Source organism: Akebia trifoliata, chromosome 1 (genome assembly GCF_017979445.1).
Source record: "Akebia trifoliata isolate Shusen 1 chromosome 1, ASM1797944v1, whole genome shotgun sequence".
Lineage (NCBI taxonomy): Eukaryota > Viridiplantae > Streptophyta > Magnoliopsida > Ranunculales > Lardizabalaceae > Akebia > Akebia trifoliata.
The window spans coordinates 3,280,219-3,299,424 of record NC_141375.1 but is presented as its reverse complement, the minus strand read 5'-3'; the positions used below and the strand labels follow the sequence as shown (position 1 = coordinate 3,299,424).

The 19,206-nt window shown below is 32.7% G+C and overlaps 1 protein-coding gene across 1 annotated transcript; it reads left to right on the top strand.

Annotated features, from left to right (window-relative positions):
- The first annotated feature begins 12,264 nt into the window (after positions 1-12,264).
- LOC147410403 (cytochrome P450 CYP72A616-like) lies at positions 12,265-15,684 on the top strand. The gene is made up of 5 exons (XM_086440849.1): positions 12,265-12,589; positions 12,953-13,173; positions 13,418-13,662; positions 14,291-14,651; positions 15,151-15,684. The coding sequence occupies exons 1-5, from the start codon at positions 12,313-12,315 to the stop codon at positions 15,574-15,576; spliced, it is 1,530 nt and encodes a 509-aa protein (XP_086296975.1). The 5' UTR covers positions 12,265-12,312; the 3' UTR covers positions 15,577-15,684.
- Positions 15,685-19,206: the final 3,522 nt, after the last annotated feature.

Below are 19,206 nucleotides of genomic sequence, written 5' to 3'. Positions count from 1 at the left end.
CACACCCAATGTGAGAATACCAGCATCACCCTGGATCCCATTGAACAAAGATATCTAAGCAACCCCAATTGCAATTCTAGTGCAACCTCAAGAACCTGCCCATGCACGACTACGATTGGGGAGCGTAGCCACAATGAATGTTTGTAATCTTTGGTCTGAAACAATATTTGTTCAAGTAAAAATATCAAATGTCTCAACTAAAAACTTCCAATGTTCACCTTTGTTTTAGAATAGATTTCCTCATCTGCTTTAAAAACAAGAAGGAGCTTAGCAGGATCAAGTTCAACTGAAAGCCAAAAAATCAGAATGCAAAAGAAATTATAATAATAATAACAGTAGCCAATGCACAAGATCCAAACCATGTTGAAACAATAAACTGAACATGATTTCCTAAAATCTATTTGCAAATTGAGACTTTTGAAAGTAAATACGTAGTAATCGAGACGACACAATCTTGATTTTCCAAAACTCAAATGAATTACATGAAAAAAAAAGTTTCATTGATTAACAATCAACTTTATTGGGGTACACTCTCCAACAGATAGTGAGACTCCCATCATCAACACAAAAATCACTGTTGTCATGTTCAAACTAAAACAAAGGTTTAGAAACTTGGCAACAAAACTCGACTTGTCCAGAACCAATAAACTTTCTTATAAATGAAGTGATTCATGCCATCATACAACTTACACATGCATATCCTTTTGTTCCAACTTAATACATGTAACAAAGAGTATGCCACCACAACCACTAGGCATGACCTCACAGTGAGTGACATCATAATGCTCCTGGAAAACCGCCTACTCCTGTGATTACGAGAATTTTCAATATAATGCTCTTCAATGTCTTGGGCTCCATTAATTTCAATCTTCAAATTGCTGCATTCCATGATTAATCAATTGCTGCATGCCATTGCAAATAAGATATCATATTTCATACTGATCAAGTAGTTCTTATAATTTTGCATTGCTAAAGGTACGCTTCTGTCAGTCTGACACTAAGTAGCATCTCAATGACACTTTAGGTAGTCGACTACATGAGTTTCATTATCAGGCATCCTTGTGACTAAGACAATATGAGTAAACCAGCAAGTAAATATTAATCTAATAAACACATCTATCTAACACACACACAAACAAACACACACACACACACACACACATTGCTAAGACCAATAAAATAAGGTCCTAAACGAGCAAAAGGAAATTATCAAATGTTTTTTTGCTTCTACTTATATGAGGAAGATCTTCTCAATCTTGTCCTTTCTATTTCGATAATATATTTTACATTTATTAAAGAACACATATTACAGTTATCAAGTTCACAATCTAACACCCTCGAGATGATCCACGATCCTAGTACAACACCTTTGCAAACCATGAAAAGTTTACAAGCACTCTAGCAAGTAGGGCTGCAACTCGGGCGGGTTGGGCCGAATTGGCGATCAACTAGCGCCCAACCCAAAGTTGACAAACACCAATCGGTGCCCTTGCCTAATCCGACCTCAGGCATGAAATGCTCAACCTGAGCCCTAGTCAAGTTGGGTTGGTCGGGTTAATTCATTCCTTATTAATACTAGGTAATTTAGTATTTGTAATGTAAGGGTTTATATAAAGATAAGTGGCGTGTGAAAGATCTAAAAATTTATAATTACTCTTCCTAAAAATGTATTTCAAAATTTTATATATATAATTATGAGCAAATTTAAAGATAGAAGAAAAATAATAAGATTAACTAAAATAATTATTTTTTATTAATAATCACAATTTGCAAGAAAAGAATAACATTTTAAAGTTGTTATGTAATCATTGTATGACAATATAGAATTACGCTTAAAACTAAACATTAATAACAAAACAATTATTTATCTAATGAAAATAATCACATATTAGTTTTGATACATAGATAAACAAAAGTATACATATTGAAATACGAATTATGAGTGTGACAGAAACCAAGATAAGAAATATTTTTAAATTATAATCATATTAAGTTCAAGTTTGGGTTCGAGTTTGGACAAATCGGGCTGTCCAATCCTACGTTTGTGACCAACCCGATTTGAGTTGAGCATTTTTTTTTTTTTTGGCTGCTTGAACCCAAGGGCGAACCCAAGCTAGCTATGCCTAGACTTGACCCAAGGTCGGGTTCAACCCAACGAGTTTTGCCCACCCAAGTTGCAGCCCTACTAACAAGCCATGGGCTGCATCATACATATTTTGGCATTGGGTTTTCAATGTGGCAACATGATATAGATCCTTCAGCATCTCCAACCTATAGCACATTCACCAAAAACCCACTTAATTGACTCATTAGTTTCCATGAATAACAATAACACTTGTACAAAATAATGTCCTTCGACACCAAAATGGCAATATTTGTAGTTCCCATTTTCTTCTACATTTCTTTTTTATAGTCTAGACTTCTTAAATTTAGAAAATTCGAATGGACCCCCTAGAAAAGTACAAAAATGGGCACTGTTGATTTCGAAACTACTAGTCCATATCAGTTTTTAAGATATTTATCTAGCTGTGTAAAAAACAGGTGAAAACCTATGCACCCATGGATCGAGTCCAGTTCTCGCCCATATTGGCGTTTAGTAAACTGGGCCTGGTCCTTGGTCCTGGAAAAATGGCCTGATCCAAATAAATCCTAAAGGGCCCAACCTAAACCAAGCCTGACCCAGCCCTGCCCGACCAAGTAGGTGCATCTCTCCTCCAATAGTTATTTCAAAAATAAAAAAATTTACAATGCAACTTAAAAATGTTCATGTGGTCATTACTATTCATGTATGGAGTAAGAAGATTGTATTTTGAACTAAGGTATGTAAGCCTCTTAGTGCACCTGACTAATCCGCGGGGCACATGAAGTCCCCTCTCCTCAGATGCACCAGGTATTTTCTAAGATAAATCCCTGAGAGTGACCCCTAAGGACGAGGGGGAATTCGAACTCAAGACTTTCACTTCTTGAGACTTGAATTAGGTATTTATTTATTTTTACTAAAATGGGAATCCACTATGACAATGGGTATTCTATTTTGGTCAAAATAAATAAATACCAAAAATGATTATATACCCTTTGTAATAAATATTTTAAAAACTTTTTCTGGCCCAATAATTTTGGCAAAATATTTGGAACAATGGGTACCCTTTTGAAAAAATAAATACTAAAATGGGTATATGTCCTTTTCTGTTAGGTATTTTAAAAACATATTTGATAAACTAATTTCAATAAAACACTTACTCAATTTTGTAAAATACGTGGATTCAACCTATCATATTAAATACTAGTTTTACTCCTAATTTATCTTTTCTTACATCACAGCACTTTCATTTTAAAATGAGAAGAATGGTAAGGAAGCATCTTATGCTTTGTTTCTTCTGTCACACCCATTGAAATCAATCCTCTCAATGAATTCAATAAAATCTTTGAATTCCAAAAACAGTATTGTAGAACATCTTTGCCAAAACGGTAGAAAAAGAATGGTAAATTATTCAAGGTTTTCAAAATTTTTACCAAAATGATTAAAATCCATTTTGGTAAATAACTTCTTTTTTTTTTCCTTCAAAATTTAAGTTTTCAACAGTTTTCTTTTCTTTATTGTTTGTTTGTTTGCTTGTATTTTTCTTTTATACCCCCTTATAAGAAAACATATATTTAATTTGGAGAAATTGAGGAGATCGTTGAAGAGGTGTCTAGAGAGTGTATCATTCAAAAAATTGTTGATAAAGGTGTTAGACATTCAATCTCATGAAAACTCAAAAAGTGATGAATAACCCAAAATCTTTCCCTACAACGTCACAAGAGTAAAGATCGATAGAAAATGAGGATATTAAATAACATACATAGAGCTAGTTGGGAAATTGATGGAAAGTTCTCTGATTTTTTTTTTTTTTTTTTTTTCTGAGAAGGTTGGCTTTTTTCAATATTGTAGGTATTTCAATAAGAGTTGGGTTTGATATTTCATGAAGAATGACTCGTGAGAAAACACATGATCCCAACTCTCTAAACGTAAAATCCCAATGGTCCGAATTTATACGTATATCAATAACATGTGTACTAATTAAAGATGATTTTTTTATCACTCACATTCTAAATATACTTATCCCGAGAATAAATTATAATCATTAGGACCCTGTTTGTTTTCACCATAAAATGTCGTAAACATGAAAGTTTTGTGTTTACAGAATTTTAGGATTACTGACTTTTACCTATTTTTGTGATTGGAGTACTTGGTTGTGTCTAATGAAATTTTTTACACTTGCTTGGTTACCCCTGCAAACGTCAAAAATAAAATTATAGTTTGTTTTCTTTAATGAAAATATTATTTAATTTATAATATAAAAAATGACATATGGCTCCATATCATTTTAAAACAAATCAAAATATTACAAAGTATTATGTAATGTTCATCGAAAGAAACACGTATTATATTTGAACTTTCAACTTGAAAATGATACTCTCTGAAATCTTTGTGGTATATGTAGTTGTTATTTTCTTTTTTTCATATTAAAAAATAATAATAATAATAATAGATGTTGGAGGGTGATTCATAGTCTTTTCTTGCTTTATTCAATAAGAAACATAATAGCTGTTTATTTTCTTGTACATAATTTGTCACATGGAATTGTATTTTAATTTTTAAGACACAATTCCACAAGTAAATAAAATGCTTGCAATTCAATTCTCTAACTTTGTTTTGCTAACAAAATGGCAAGACTTAATGAGTCAACTTTATTTGGCCGATTTAGTGTTGCATTCCTGCTGGTAGAGAGAGAGAGAGAGAGAGAGAGAGAGAGAGAGTTGCTCGTTCATTCAATAGTGAGAGTCGTGGGGACAACGAGATTTCCTCAAAACTTTGTGGAGGGTATAACTCTGCAAAATTTTACCGCACTTTAGAGTCGTCTTTTGCGATATTTCATGGTATTTTATGACGGGACCCACACAACCTTAATTGACCAAGCATACGTAATGGTAAAAATGCGATAAATGTTTGTATTTGCAAGAATTCCCGATGCAAACAAGTAGGGACTAGCTTTCGTGTTTACAAGATCGAGGTCTTGTGTAGGAAGTGAGCCCCATAGGGACGAATAGGGGCTATAATCCCCATTGAACCTTTTGGAAGAAAAAAAATGGTGATTAGCTCTTTAAATTTGATTGATATTTAGAAATATCCCTTGCTTTACAAATTGACAACAAATGAACTTATATATATATTTTTTATTACAAAAACTCTCTCGGAATTCTAACAAAATACCAAGTGAACCCTACTTTGTCAATTTTGTTACTTGAGAAATTTTGGAATGGGATCCACATCATTTTAAAATTTTAACTACCTATAGTACCTTAATTTTTTAAAGTAAATATATATCTCTCCTCTCAACATCTACATATATCATCTCCCAAAACCATGAAAAAAACATAATTTTTTTTTTTAAAATCTAAGGTTTTTCATGAAATCTATAAGGTTTTAGCGCTGGATTGCCAATGTGGCCTTGTGAGCCAATGATGATGGGTAGGGTTTGGCAAACAATCTTAGTGGGACAACATTGAGAGACAAAATTTGTCCTATGGGATAGGATTTATAAGTTCTAGATTAGACTGATTTTTGGTGATGATGATCTCTATGCTGAGATTATCCTCAACAAAAAATATCAACCCAATCTGAAACTTCTAACCCCGTCAAAAGTGATTTACAAATTAACGATAAAAATCGACAATTCACATTTCTTCAACTTTGTAAACCACTTTTGATGGGTTGAAAAGTTTTAGATTGGGTTCATTTTTTGTGAGGATGATCTCCTCACCATAGAAATCATCTTCACAAAAAATGAGCCCAATACAAGACTTTTAAGTCATATAAGACAAAAAATTTCTCCCAACGTTGTCCCTTAAGATTGTCTATCGAATGCTCCCCAACGATGATTTTGAGAGAGATAATTACGTTGAGAAGAGAGAAGATACAATAATTAGAGAGATTTACCCGCTAGACTTAACTGTTGCATTTTTATTACATAAACTCCCTTGAAGTTCTAACAACTTGAAGGGAACCTTACTTTATGAAGTTTGTTACCTAGCAAACCTTGGATTGTGGATCCACATCATAAAATTGAAGTTGTTTGGGTTAAATTTTTTTTTTTAAATTGTTTGTTTTGATTTCGACTGTTTCCATCAAATCTAGAAGGTTGTGGTGTTAGATTGCAAATTTGATAATCCATGTGAACCCAACGACCTTTCGTAAAATTTGAAATCTTATTAAGTTAATCATACTAGCATGATTCATAAAGTGAGTTACAAACTTGATAAAGTAAGGAAGATTTATAATAAAATTGCAACAAATAGGTCTACCCAATAAATCTCTTTAATAATTATTTGATTTAAAGAATAGGGGTGTAGGCGTTTAATATTTTAAAAGAATGTGAGTCACACTCCAAAGTTTGTTGGGTAACAAACTTTATAAAATATCTATCAAGAGAGTTGCCCAAACTCCAAGAGAGTTTTTCTACTCAAAATGCAATAGTGAGGTCTACTTCAATAAATCACTCTTAAAAAAAACATTGATTCGCCCCAAGTATCTATCAATATTAGAGAGACCCCTGTGTTTTTCAAGTTGATGATATGCATTCCTTAGCCTTAATTAATGTAAGGACCCACACCTTCAACTTCTATTCATCTTTAAAATAAATAAAAAAAACCACATTTTGATCGAATTAGGGATACCTCGTGTTTTTCAAACTGAGACATGCATCCCTTGCAGGGCCATTAAACATTTAAATTAAAACAAAACAAAACAGTGATTTAGCCCTCTCACAGTTTGATTGATATTAGAGATATCCCTATGTTACATGCATCCCTTTGTCTCGATGCCCTCACTTCCAACTGCTATTCAGTCGCAAGAACTATAGTAACAAAGTTCGGATTTTGTAATTATTCGAAAGAACCGTATAGAAGGAAATCAAGAATACTAGTTGATCGTCAACAGAACTTAGTCCCCACTAACCAAAAATCTTGGCTCCGGGCCTGGTTGTGTGTTTTTTTATTTTTTTTCATGAGTCCCCAAAACTTGACCCTTCAAATAATTATGAACAAAACCTTGATCAATTTTTTTTTTTTTTATTATTCTTTATAACATGAGTATAAAAGAAAAGTAATCAGTTATTGTAAATTATTTATCAAAACAGTTACAAAACCAATTTAATAAATTTTTGAATAAAAACCTGATTGGCCTAATAATTTATTCATCTTTCTCTAGTGTTGGTAAATTTCTCATGATTACATGGCTGAAATGATAGATGGATAAATCAATTCGAACACAGATGTAGCCCTCAAATGCAACATGATTAGATGATTTCCACTATATATATTAAAACAAGGTTCAATGTAGGCTCCATCTGTACTTCAATTATTAATTACCACGGCCTCTTTGGGTCCAAACAATGGTACCAATGTAGGATTCCATGGTAGTCTCAATCAATAACCTCATATGGGCTTTCAAGGTCTGGTCTGGTATCCTTTGTCCAATTCAATGGGGGAGATGATGGCTTCACAGTTGAGGATAACTTAGCAATGATTGCCATAGAAGCTAGAATGCATTGTGGTCAGGATCGTATATTATTGGTGGCAAAAGTATCACTTATGGTATATGCCAAATTCTTAGAAATAAATGCTTCTCCCTCGTTGACAAAATGTAACTAGTCGAGGAGAATTTTTGATTTTAAAGAAGATATAAGTTTGATCTAGAAGTAATTAATTAAATATTCACCACTGGTAGTATTTAGTCTTAGAGTGAGGATTTAAGCACACCTTCAAGTAGATTGATGAAATAATTAATGCTCATAATGAGGTCAAACAACAAAGAATTTTGTATCTTTACATTGGGATACACAAAATAAAATGACAATCGAAATTATATTATGGTGACATGATAAGGGCAACTCAGTTTGCTCCCCAGATCACACCTTTCAATCTCTATATATCCTCCCTTTATATAAAAGTGATTATATTTAACTGTTGAACACACACACACACACACACATATATATATATGTTCACTCAATTCATGGTCAACTAACATAACCATATCTTTAAGTCTTGTAAGAGAAATTGATCACCAATCTCCCCTAAATAATGGTCTAGACTTAGATATTTACTATCATAATAGGGTGGTAGTGAATTTTCAATTTTAGTGGTTTTAGGAGTAGACCTCATCCATTGGTCTTAGTGTGAAGAGCTTAATTAGATTATTTGGTTATTGCACTACTTGAAAACAGGAAATTTTGACTAGCCAAGGCCCACGAATTTTAGAAACTAAATTTTCACAGTCTAGGACCATTGAAATTCTTGATGTTCCCTAGATTCGATAGCTTAGGATTTTATTTGCCCTTCAAAGGAAAGGACCTAATAGCACATGTTATTTAATTTATGCCGTGCAAAATCTGCTAAAGCCAAGCAAAAGCTTGCCTCTCTTTCAAATCCTTTTGTCGAGTCACTTTCAATATCTTCCTCTGCCAACTTATGCCAACAAGATCAACCTAACCAAGAAAAGCTCATGTATCAAAGTAGTTGAGTTCTAACCATCGAAGCTCTCCCATCCTTCATTAATTTGATTCGTTTTAGCCCATCGAAAAAAAATTTGACAATGAAATATTTGACATCAATTTGATCGGTCTGTCGATTTTTTTTCACGTTGTGTTGGCTCCATCATTGCTAACCCATCTTGTTGGTATGCAGACCTAGCACCTTGATCAATTGGACATGTTTAGACTACAAATTTGATTTATGTAAACCAAAGTTCGGGCGATTATTCCCAATTATTAGTAGACCCAATTTGGATGTGTACGAATCATTTATGACTTCTAGGGACCATTTTGTAGTTTACAATGGACGTAAGGATCTCTTTGCAAGTCTATGATCTTGATTGTTCATTGGACTCTTGAGATGATGAAATAATTTAAGAAAGGTGATGAGTTGATTTTTATAATTAATGATTTGATTTGTTGAGCTTTGGAAAAATAAAATTGTTAATGGAGGAGAAATTTTTCATGGGAAGACATGATAGTTTACAAATGTGAATTTTTAAGACATCTAAAGGTTGAATGATGAGTTCTAAGACCTCAATAGAATAATTGTCAATTTTCCAGAATGGTAAACTTGACATCTTGCATCTCTAAGATGATTTGAGGCTCAAAAACATTTCCTTCTTTTTCTAACAACATCAAGAATCTCAACAATGGGATATTACCAAGTGTATGATCTTGATTATCAACAATGTCATCGATCCTGATTTGAGACTTGTTGTCAAGTTGCGCGAGTCATTACCAATTTATATTATAATTTGTCTTCAACATATTTATATGCTTCATGAAGTTGACATTCATCTTCTGTATATGATATGATGATTATGAGGATTACTTGGATTCCTTGATTTGGGACAGGAATTGGGGAGATTAATTAGACATCAACTCCATTGTGGAATTATTTTCTCAAACATTTGTCCACATCAATTAAAGTTTATTGATTTGAATGCTTATAGCTTTGCTTCTATGAATCACTTCTTGGATAAAGTAGAAATCCATTTAAATTTCACACCATCATCATATGCTTGTCAAAATCAATTCTTGATGGCCATTATACCGACTTGTCACCTTTCTTTGACAGTGATGGCTAAGGGATCAAAAGCAAGGAAAGCGATGGCTCCAGCACTTGCATGAAAAGATACCACTTATCATGAATATATATATGGTCAGGAGGATTCATAGACACATAAAACAACTCATAATCCTAGCTTACAAGTTGAAGAATTGTGGATCGTTCATTTTTTGTATATCACTTTTGATAGGGTTAGAGGTTTCAAGAATGGACTGATTTTTGGTTGGGATGATCTCTTAAAAGTTGATGAGTTACTTTCTCATTTTTTTTAATAGGTTCATTAGGACATACATACCCTCCAGGTTTGGGTGAGCATTTGAGATATCCCTATGTTTTCAAACTGAGATATGCCCCTTGACCGTGGTCTTCTCTAACAGAATAATGAAAAATGACTTCAATCCTTCATCTCCTTGCACTTCCATCTCTTTGGTGAATTATTTACATCCCATCATTTTCAACCTTGCCTTAAGGCCTTGTAGAAAATCCTTTAATTTTCTACACAAAATTTAATTGTCTTCTACTTCTCCAAAAATCATATCTTGTTATTGAGACTAAATTGTTAAAGTAGATAAAATCAAAAGATTGAGGATGGGGGCAATTTTACAAATTAACAGTAAAAATCGATGATTCACAATTCTAAACCACTTCGATGGGGTTAGAAATTTCATATTGGACTGATTTTTTAGAGGATGAAATCACCCCCATCCGAAAATTTTAAGCCACATAATACAAATTTTATGTCCCAACATTGTCCCCCTAAGACTGTTTGTTGAACACTATCCTATATATATATATATATATATATATATATATATATATATATATATATATGGAAATGTTTGGCACCCTACATTTTGCCATACGTGTTTTGTCATACATGAGAATGGGCTGATTTTTTGTGACGATGGTCTCTATGATGAGGAGATTATTCTCACCAAAAATCAGCTCATTCTGAAACTTCTAACCCCATGTTTAGAATAGAATAATTGTGGGCCATCCATTTTTGTAAATCACTTTTAATAGGATTAGAAGTTTTGATGAAGTTGATCTCCTCCCCATAAAGATCACCCTCACCAAAAATCAGCCCATTCCAAAATTTCTAACCCATGTAGGACAAAACAGTATATTTGTATGTATGTACACACGCTCATGTAGAACATCCAATTGATTTTTATCCAAATAGATTGAAGATGACTAATTTTGAAAAAGGAAAGAATTGAAGCAAGTTTTTTTGGCTAAAGGTTGAAGATGAAGGAATTTTTTAGATCAATTTCCATTAGTCTATTAGACTAGAATCAATCACGATAAGACTGTGAGATGCTCTTGCAATTTTGAACGGGTCACTCGAATAATTGACGAGATCGTGGAGTTTGGGAAAAGACAAAAGGATCTAGAAAACTATTGCTTGTTAACCATAACATTGCCTAGATGTGCGAGGGCCGGGTTGTATGTCTGACTACGATCAAGTATGATGTCATTGCCAAGAACACGCCCCATTTTCTTATACAAAACATACAATCTATACTACGACGGTGGCTCCATATGGGGAAATAATGGGGACACCCTCGCACGCTGGACATCTAGAGTACAGAGGATATTGACATCAAATCAGATGGATCCAAAATGTACAACAAGCTTATCAATCATGATCCACCCTAAGATAATCTAAAATTTCCTTGTTTCTTGATTGTCAAATGTCACTCTTTTTTTAAATATTATCACTTGGAGAGCAAGGCATTTGAAAACGCCCCACTTTCTTGGACAAAACATACGATCTATATTACGACGATGGCTCCATATGGGGAAATAATGGGGACACCCTCACACGCTGGACATCTAGAGTACAAAGGATATTGACATCAAATCAGATGGATCCAAAATGTACAACAAGCTTATCAATCATGATCCACCCTAAGATAATCTAAAATTTCCTTGTTTCTTGATTGCCAAATGTCACTCTTTTTTTAAATATTATCACTTGGAGAGCAAGGCATTTGAAAACGCCCCACTTTCTTGGCAAAACATACGATCTATACTACGACGGTGGCTCCATATGGGGAAATAATGGGGACACCCTCGCACGCTGGACATCTAGAGTACAAAGGATATTGACATCAAATCAGATGGATCCAAAATGTACAACAAGCTTATCAATCATGATCCACCCTAAGATAATCTAAAATTTCCTTGTTTCTTGATTGCCAAATGTCACTCTTTTTTTAAATATTATCACTTGGAGAGCAAGGCATTTGAAAACTTAGGATTTTGACTCTAAATGTTTATCCTTTTGTGGTGTTCGAATAAAAAAATGAACTAATTAGTCAAAAGTTTCTTTCTTATAATCTTAATCTTTTCCATGACTTGATCCTCAAGCAACAATACATCCCAATCTATAGAAAAAATTAATGAGAGAGCACAATGATCATAGACCATTAAATAGGTGGGTGGCCCACACAGAATCAACATTCAAGATCGAAAAGTTTGGTGGCACCAAGTATCTTTTTCTCCAAGAAAATACAAGATATAATAGAATACAGAATTTTGACTTTAAAGTAAAATATTTCATACAGATTATATAATAAAACAAAAACCTTTTAAGTACCAATCATTCTAGTCTATGTTTCATCAAATTCCCAACAACTTCAGTCTTTCTAGTTTTGGAGGAAAATGAGTCAGTCTTTATTAATCACTTTGATCATCTCCTGTTTGTTTTTGCTTATTTGTGGTGCTGTGAGAGTAGGTCAAACTATTTGGTGGAGACCCAAAAGCCTAGAGAGGCATTTGAAGCAACAAGGGATCAAAGGCACTCCTTACAATTTTTTGTATGGGGACATGAAAGAGTTTGTGAGATTGATGACAGAAGCATGGTCCAAACCCATGAATCTAACGCACCAGATTGCACCACGGGTCGTCCCATTAGTGATGAATATGGTACAAAGCTATGGTACATACTTTATACTCAAACTTGAAAGGAAATTTCTTTTCTAAGACATATTTTAGGGAAATATTTTCAAAGCTTATATACAAGGCATTATATATTATGTACAAAAACAAATTCTTGAATATATATATATATATAAGACAAAACACGTTGTAGCTTTTTGAGTAGCTTTATGTGTATACAGATCCTAATCCATATATATATATATATATATATATAAGTAATTGTAACTTATTTTAGGATTATAGATGAGTGAAATCAAACAAGAAAACTAAGGCTTGATGAGGAGATATCTTATCTTCTTTTAATTCATATTATTTCATTTTTATTATTGTATTCTTGATTTAATTTATGGTTGATAAACAGGGAAGATTTCTCTAATGTGGCTTGGGTCAACTCCAAGGCTGATCATATGGGATCCACAACTGATTAAGGAAGTCATGTCTAACAAGTTTGGTGTTTTTCAAAAGCCACCAGTGAATCCACTCATTCTGAGTCTATCAAAGGGACTCACAAGCTTGGAAGGAGAGAAATGGGCCCAACATAGAAGGATAATCAATCCTGCTTTCCACATTGAGAAGTTGAAGGTTGTTTCTTCCTATCCATCTATACTCACTGAATTCTAAACCCATGTGAATAAACCCTTAATGGTCACCTAAATAAGCCAAATTACTTGTAAACAAGCCCTTAATGGTCACCTAATTTAGTTTAATTGGATTGATTTTTCGGGTTGACATCTCTAACTAAACATTTGGTTGGTCTTATGGTGTTAATTCCTACCAATGGGTATCTTCGATTATCATATTTTAATCCTAATTTTCTTGATTACAGGGGATGATACCTGCATTTTCGACTAGTTGTAGTGAGATGATTGAGGGATGGAAGAAGACGGTGAGCCCTAAAGGTTCATGTGAATTGGATATGTGGACTGAATCGCAAAATCTTACTAGCAATGTCATCGCTCGAACAGCATTTGGAGGAAAATATGAAGAAGGAAAGAGGCTTTTCGAACTTCAAAAGGAGCAAGTTGTACTAGTTGTTGAAGCTATGAAAAGCTTATACATACCTGGCTTCAGGTGCATTGCCTTTCCTTGATTTTTTTTTTCTTTTTTATTAATTATTGCATTTTAATTTCTTTGTTAATTTTGAGCTTTTTTTAGTTTACAAGTTTTTCTTGCACCCATCTTCGCCACAAACCAAATGTGTGATCCCACATCAGACGCTCATTGCCTTGTCTCTCTCATTTTAAGCTCGTGGGCCTCTCCACTTATTGCCAATTGGTTTTGAGTTGGACCCCAAATTTTTCATGATATCAGAGCAGGTCTCTCTCTCCTCCACATCACCCAGTTCATATTTCCACTTGTTTTAGCCTAGTCCGGCCCAATAATCAATTCCTTTTCTTTTCCATAATACCATTTTTTCGTAGCGCAGACAATTACGAAATTAGGTACAAAAAATGTTACCCCAAAAATAATGGCTTGGTGTAGAGTCCCTTCTGTCAACATAATATATGGCATAAACGTAACTTGATCCTCACCATCTTTGTTGCCTTCTTGATTAACTTAAAAGCTTAGTCGCTAATTTGTGAAATTGAGAAATTTTGATTTCATTATACAAACAAAGAAGAAACAAATATGCTTGAAACAAGATTGCATCCTTATAAAATTCTAATAGTTATGCATTATGATTCGATGTTGTATATAGATTTATTCCCACAAAGAAGAACCAGAGGAGAAATTATTTGGACAAAGAGATCAAATCAATCTTAAGAGACTTGATCCATAGGAAAGAACAAGCAATGAGAAGTGGACAATCAAGTGGTGATGATTTATTAAGCCTTTTGTTGCAATCTGAAGACCAGAACAATGGGATGACAATTGAAGAGGTGATAGAGGAATGCAAGTTGTTCTACTTTGCCGGACAAGAAACAACATCATCGTTGCTGACATGGGCGATGATCGTCTTAGCCATGCACCCAAGCTGGCAAGAGAAAGTAAGAGAAGAGGTCTATCAAATCTGTGGCAAAAATGTACCCGATTTCAATGCTATAAACCATCTCAAGATTGTGAGTACTTCTTACTCCAAACCACCCAACTCAATTTTGTTTTGGTTTCAAATCCTAAAGATCAAATCTAGAGTACGTTCCAAGAGGACCCATTATGATAACTTTGGGGGTCCAACTCAAACCAATTGGCTATGAGTGGAGAAGCCCAGGAACTTATAAAGAGTGAGACAAGGCAATAAGTGTCCTATGTAGGATTAAACTCAACACGCCCCGCACATGTGGGCCAGACTGGGCCAAAACACATGGAGATATGAGTGGAAAGGCCCAGGAACTTATAAGTAGAGAGATAAGGAATTGAGTGTCCAATGTGGGACTAAACTCAACATATTGTTTAACTGGTTTCAACCATAGTTTTAAAATCCCCTTAAGTCCACTCGGGCATCTTTAACCCCTTAAAATCCTCATGAGGTACTAATTTGAATCTTTAATCATCCGAAAAAACAGAAACATCTTTACCATTATATATTAATTTTGTTTTGCTTGAAAACTTCGTGTGCAGGTAACTATGATACTATATGAAGTCCTAAGGTTATATCCACCTGTTGTTGAGCATTATCGACATACTTCCAAGGGAATCAAAGTGGGAGAGATCTCTGTCCCACCGGGTGTCGACATTTTGCTACCAATACTTCTTCTCCATCACGATCAAGAATTTTGGGGTGACGATGCAGAAGAATTCAAGCCAGAGAGATTTGCGGAAGGAGTTTCAAAGGCGACAAAGAACCAACTCGTGTTCTATCCATTTGGTTGGGGTCCAAGGATTTGTGTAGGCCAAAACTTTGCCATGATAGAAACTAAGATGGCTTTGGCTATGATTCTTCAGCACTTTGCTTTCGAGCTTTCGCCGTCATATACTCATGCTCCTTACACTGTTATGACTCTTCAACCACAACATGGAGCTCAGATCATACTACACCAACTCTAAGATATGTTGTGGGTAGAAATGCAAATGTCCAAGACTTCAGGAGATGATAGCATCCTCCACAATCATATTTCTTCCATAACTTGCCATATAAAAGATTTTATTTTTCTTTAAAATAAAAAATTAGATTTTATTTTCATTATCAATGGCAATTTTATGCTTGTAAGAAAATTTCAAAGAGTCATTTACAAAAATGCCATTGAATAATGATCATAAAATACTTTTTTTTTATTAAAAGATAAAATAAAAATTATTTTTAAGAGATATTTATGAAAGAAACATGGGTGTGGAGAATACTAATGTTCCAAGAAGACTTGAACATTAGCATATCCCATTAGTATGTGTGTGTGGATTGTTAGAATAATGTGATTCTGAATCAAGAAAAACAACCAAACAAAAATAAATAAATAAAGAATCACAGAAGAATAGATTGTTGTCTTTTATATTGTTGTAAGTGTACTCGATTTTGTAAGCTTTGGAAATAAAGAGATCAAGACATGGTGTGTTTCAGTCCTACTTAAGTGAGCAATCAATATCTATGTCTTATCTTAAATCTCGGGGTGGTACAATAAATTATATTTTATCATTCTACTCTATCCAAAGTCAGAGCTTCCATTAAGGCATTTATATTTAGTTATTTATTTACCATCATTTTAAAATTCATTGAGTCGATTCAAAATTTGACCAAGTCAACTTGACTTCATTGCATTTTGGTTGATTTGTTCTTAATATTCATGTGAACCATTTCTCCAAGTTTATTTGGAACTGTTGAATTTTTGGTAAAAAAATAAATAAATAAAAATGAATTAGAAAATCTAAGTTTTTTACTTTTTTTTATTAGATGCGGGTAACGTAATATGTTACATTACTAACCATAGGATAATTCCCTAAGAAATTATAACTTCTTTTAACTCTAACCATTGCCTTATAGGTTTAGTTTTGCCTATTGGCACCCCAAGTTTTAACACCTCTTATCACACCTCTTATGAAATAATGGGACCTCCTCATTGTTTATTTATTTGAGTTAATCCAAGAAGATTAAAGAACTTTACTTCTAATTTATTCTCATGCAAATATTATGAGATTCTTGAGTCTAAAAACATTCATTCGATTACACTTTAATTATTCTCATTATTTTTTATTTTTTAGATGTATTAAAGGAGAGTACCAAATATTTTTCGGATTCGTCATAAACGAAGATTGGAATGCTACCTGCTCTGTTATAGATCATTTTATCCTTAGAGACAGACGCCTACGAAATGTTGGCACTAGAGTAAGGGGCAAAATCTGTCTTAAGCACATCGCGTTGAACATAAAACCTTGATCTTAATTTGTTTTTACAAACTGATAAATCTTTTTAATTTTATATTTTTTTTCTCTCATAATATTTAATTTAGATTTGACTTAACTTCTCATTTAATTTTGTATTTAATTTATTTTCTAAATAAAACTTATTTGTACCCAACAATCTTAAGACAAATTTTTTGTTTAAGTGTAAATTAGTTTCTTTGAAAAATGAATCATCAAGAGAAATCAGAAAATTTTGATGATAGTGACTTCAAAAGATGGCAATAGCAAAATGTTGTACCATCTTACTATCTTGAATCTAACCCATCTTCTTAAAAAATATCTTCATATTCCTAATGAGAATATGGGAGATAAGACTACAGTTGCAGCATCAAAAGCTTGGAATTATTCAAACTTCTTATGTAGAAAAAAAAATATTTTAATGGGTTAGATAATGTATTATACAAAGTATGCTCACAAATTCAAATTGCAGAACTATTTTGGGAATCCCTAGACAAAAAATACAAAATAAAAGATGCCGAAACAAAGAAATTTGTTGTTGGTAGATTCTTAGATTTTAAAGTGATGGATTCCAAAACAATCAGAAATCAAATCCAAGATCTCCAAATTTTAATTCATGTCGAAGGTATGTCAATCAGGGAATCATTTCAAGTTGCATCTATAATTCAAAAACTTACACCGACTTGAAAAGATTTCAAAAATTACCTTAAGCATAAACATAAAGAGATGTCTACGGAGGATTTGATTGTGAGGTTAGGAATCAAAGAAGATACTAGAAATAATGAGAAAAAAAAACTATGGTCTCATCCATGGAATCCAAAGCAAATGTTATGGAAGAAGATTCATCCAAACCCAAATCCAATTCCCATAAAAATCAAAAATAGAATAACTATGATCCAAGAAAAAAATTCAATAAAATGGTAGGCAAATGCTTTATGTGCAGGAAACTCGAACTTCGAGCAAAAGATTGTCGAAAGCGCAAAGAACATGATTCTTTTAAAATTAACAAGTCTATTCAAGTAAATGTGACCAAAACATAGAATCTTGCAGCAATTATTCCATAAGCAAACTTTGTAAATGAAAATAAAGATTGGTGGGTGGACACTAGGGCCACTAAACACATCTGCTCTAATAGAAATGTATTTTCTACATATCATAAGGTAGAGAATGGAGAACAACTATACATGGGAAACTTTTCTGCTTTCTTAGTTATAGGACATGAAAAGATTGTGTTGAAGTTTAGTTTAGAAAATGTTCTCATTTTGAATGATGTTATATATGTACTACAGATTCGAAAGAATCTAGTGTCTGAGTCATTACTGAGTAAAGAAAATAAAGAACAATTGTATAATAAAAACTCTTCTACTTCTTTAGTTGCTGGACATGGAAAGATTGTGTTGAGATTTACTTTAGGAAAAATTCTTACCTTGAATGATGTTCTACATGTACTAGAGATTCGAAAGAATCTAATGTCTAAGTCATTATTAAGTAAAAAAGACTTTAAATGAGTGTTTTAAGTCAGATAAATTTGTCTTGACAAATAATGGATATTTGTAAGAAAGGGATATTCGAGTGATGGATTATTTAAATTGAATGTATCTGTTGAATGAATAATAAAATTATGTCTTTTGTTGATATTCATAAGTTATTTACTGTTTAACATGGTAAATTAGGTCATGTAAATTTTGGATTTTTGCAAAAAATGATTAATTTAGAATTTTTACCTAAATTTGAAATAAATAGAAAATATAAATGTGAAATTTGCATAGAATCAAAATATAAAAAAAAATGCATTCTATTAAAAAGCTGACGAACCTCTTGAATTAATTCATAGTGATTTGTATGATTTTAAATTTACTCAAACTAGAAGTGGTAAAAAATATATCATTATTTTTATTAATGATAGCACTAGATTTTGTTATGTTTATTTACCAAGAAATAAAGATGAAGAACTAGTTAAATTTTTAATTTATAAAAATAAAATAGAAAATCAATTTTCTGAAAAAAAATTAAAATTCTTAGATCAGATAGGGGTGAAGCATATGACTCTAATTTTGTAAATTAATTTTTTGAAAATCATGGAATAATTCATCAAACTTCTGCAACCTATACTCTTCAACAAAATGGCATAACAGAAAAAAGAATAGAACTCTAAAAAATATAGTTAATGTAATGTTAAATAGTTAAGGATTTCCTTAGAATTTTTGTGGGGGGCAGTTTTGTTAATAAATTATCTTTTTAATAAAATTTCTTTAAAGAAATTAGATAAAAAATCCTTATGAACTTTGTTAAGAAAAATTTGCATCTTTTAGATACTTGAAAGTA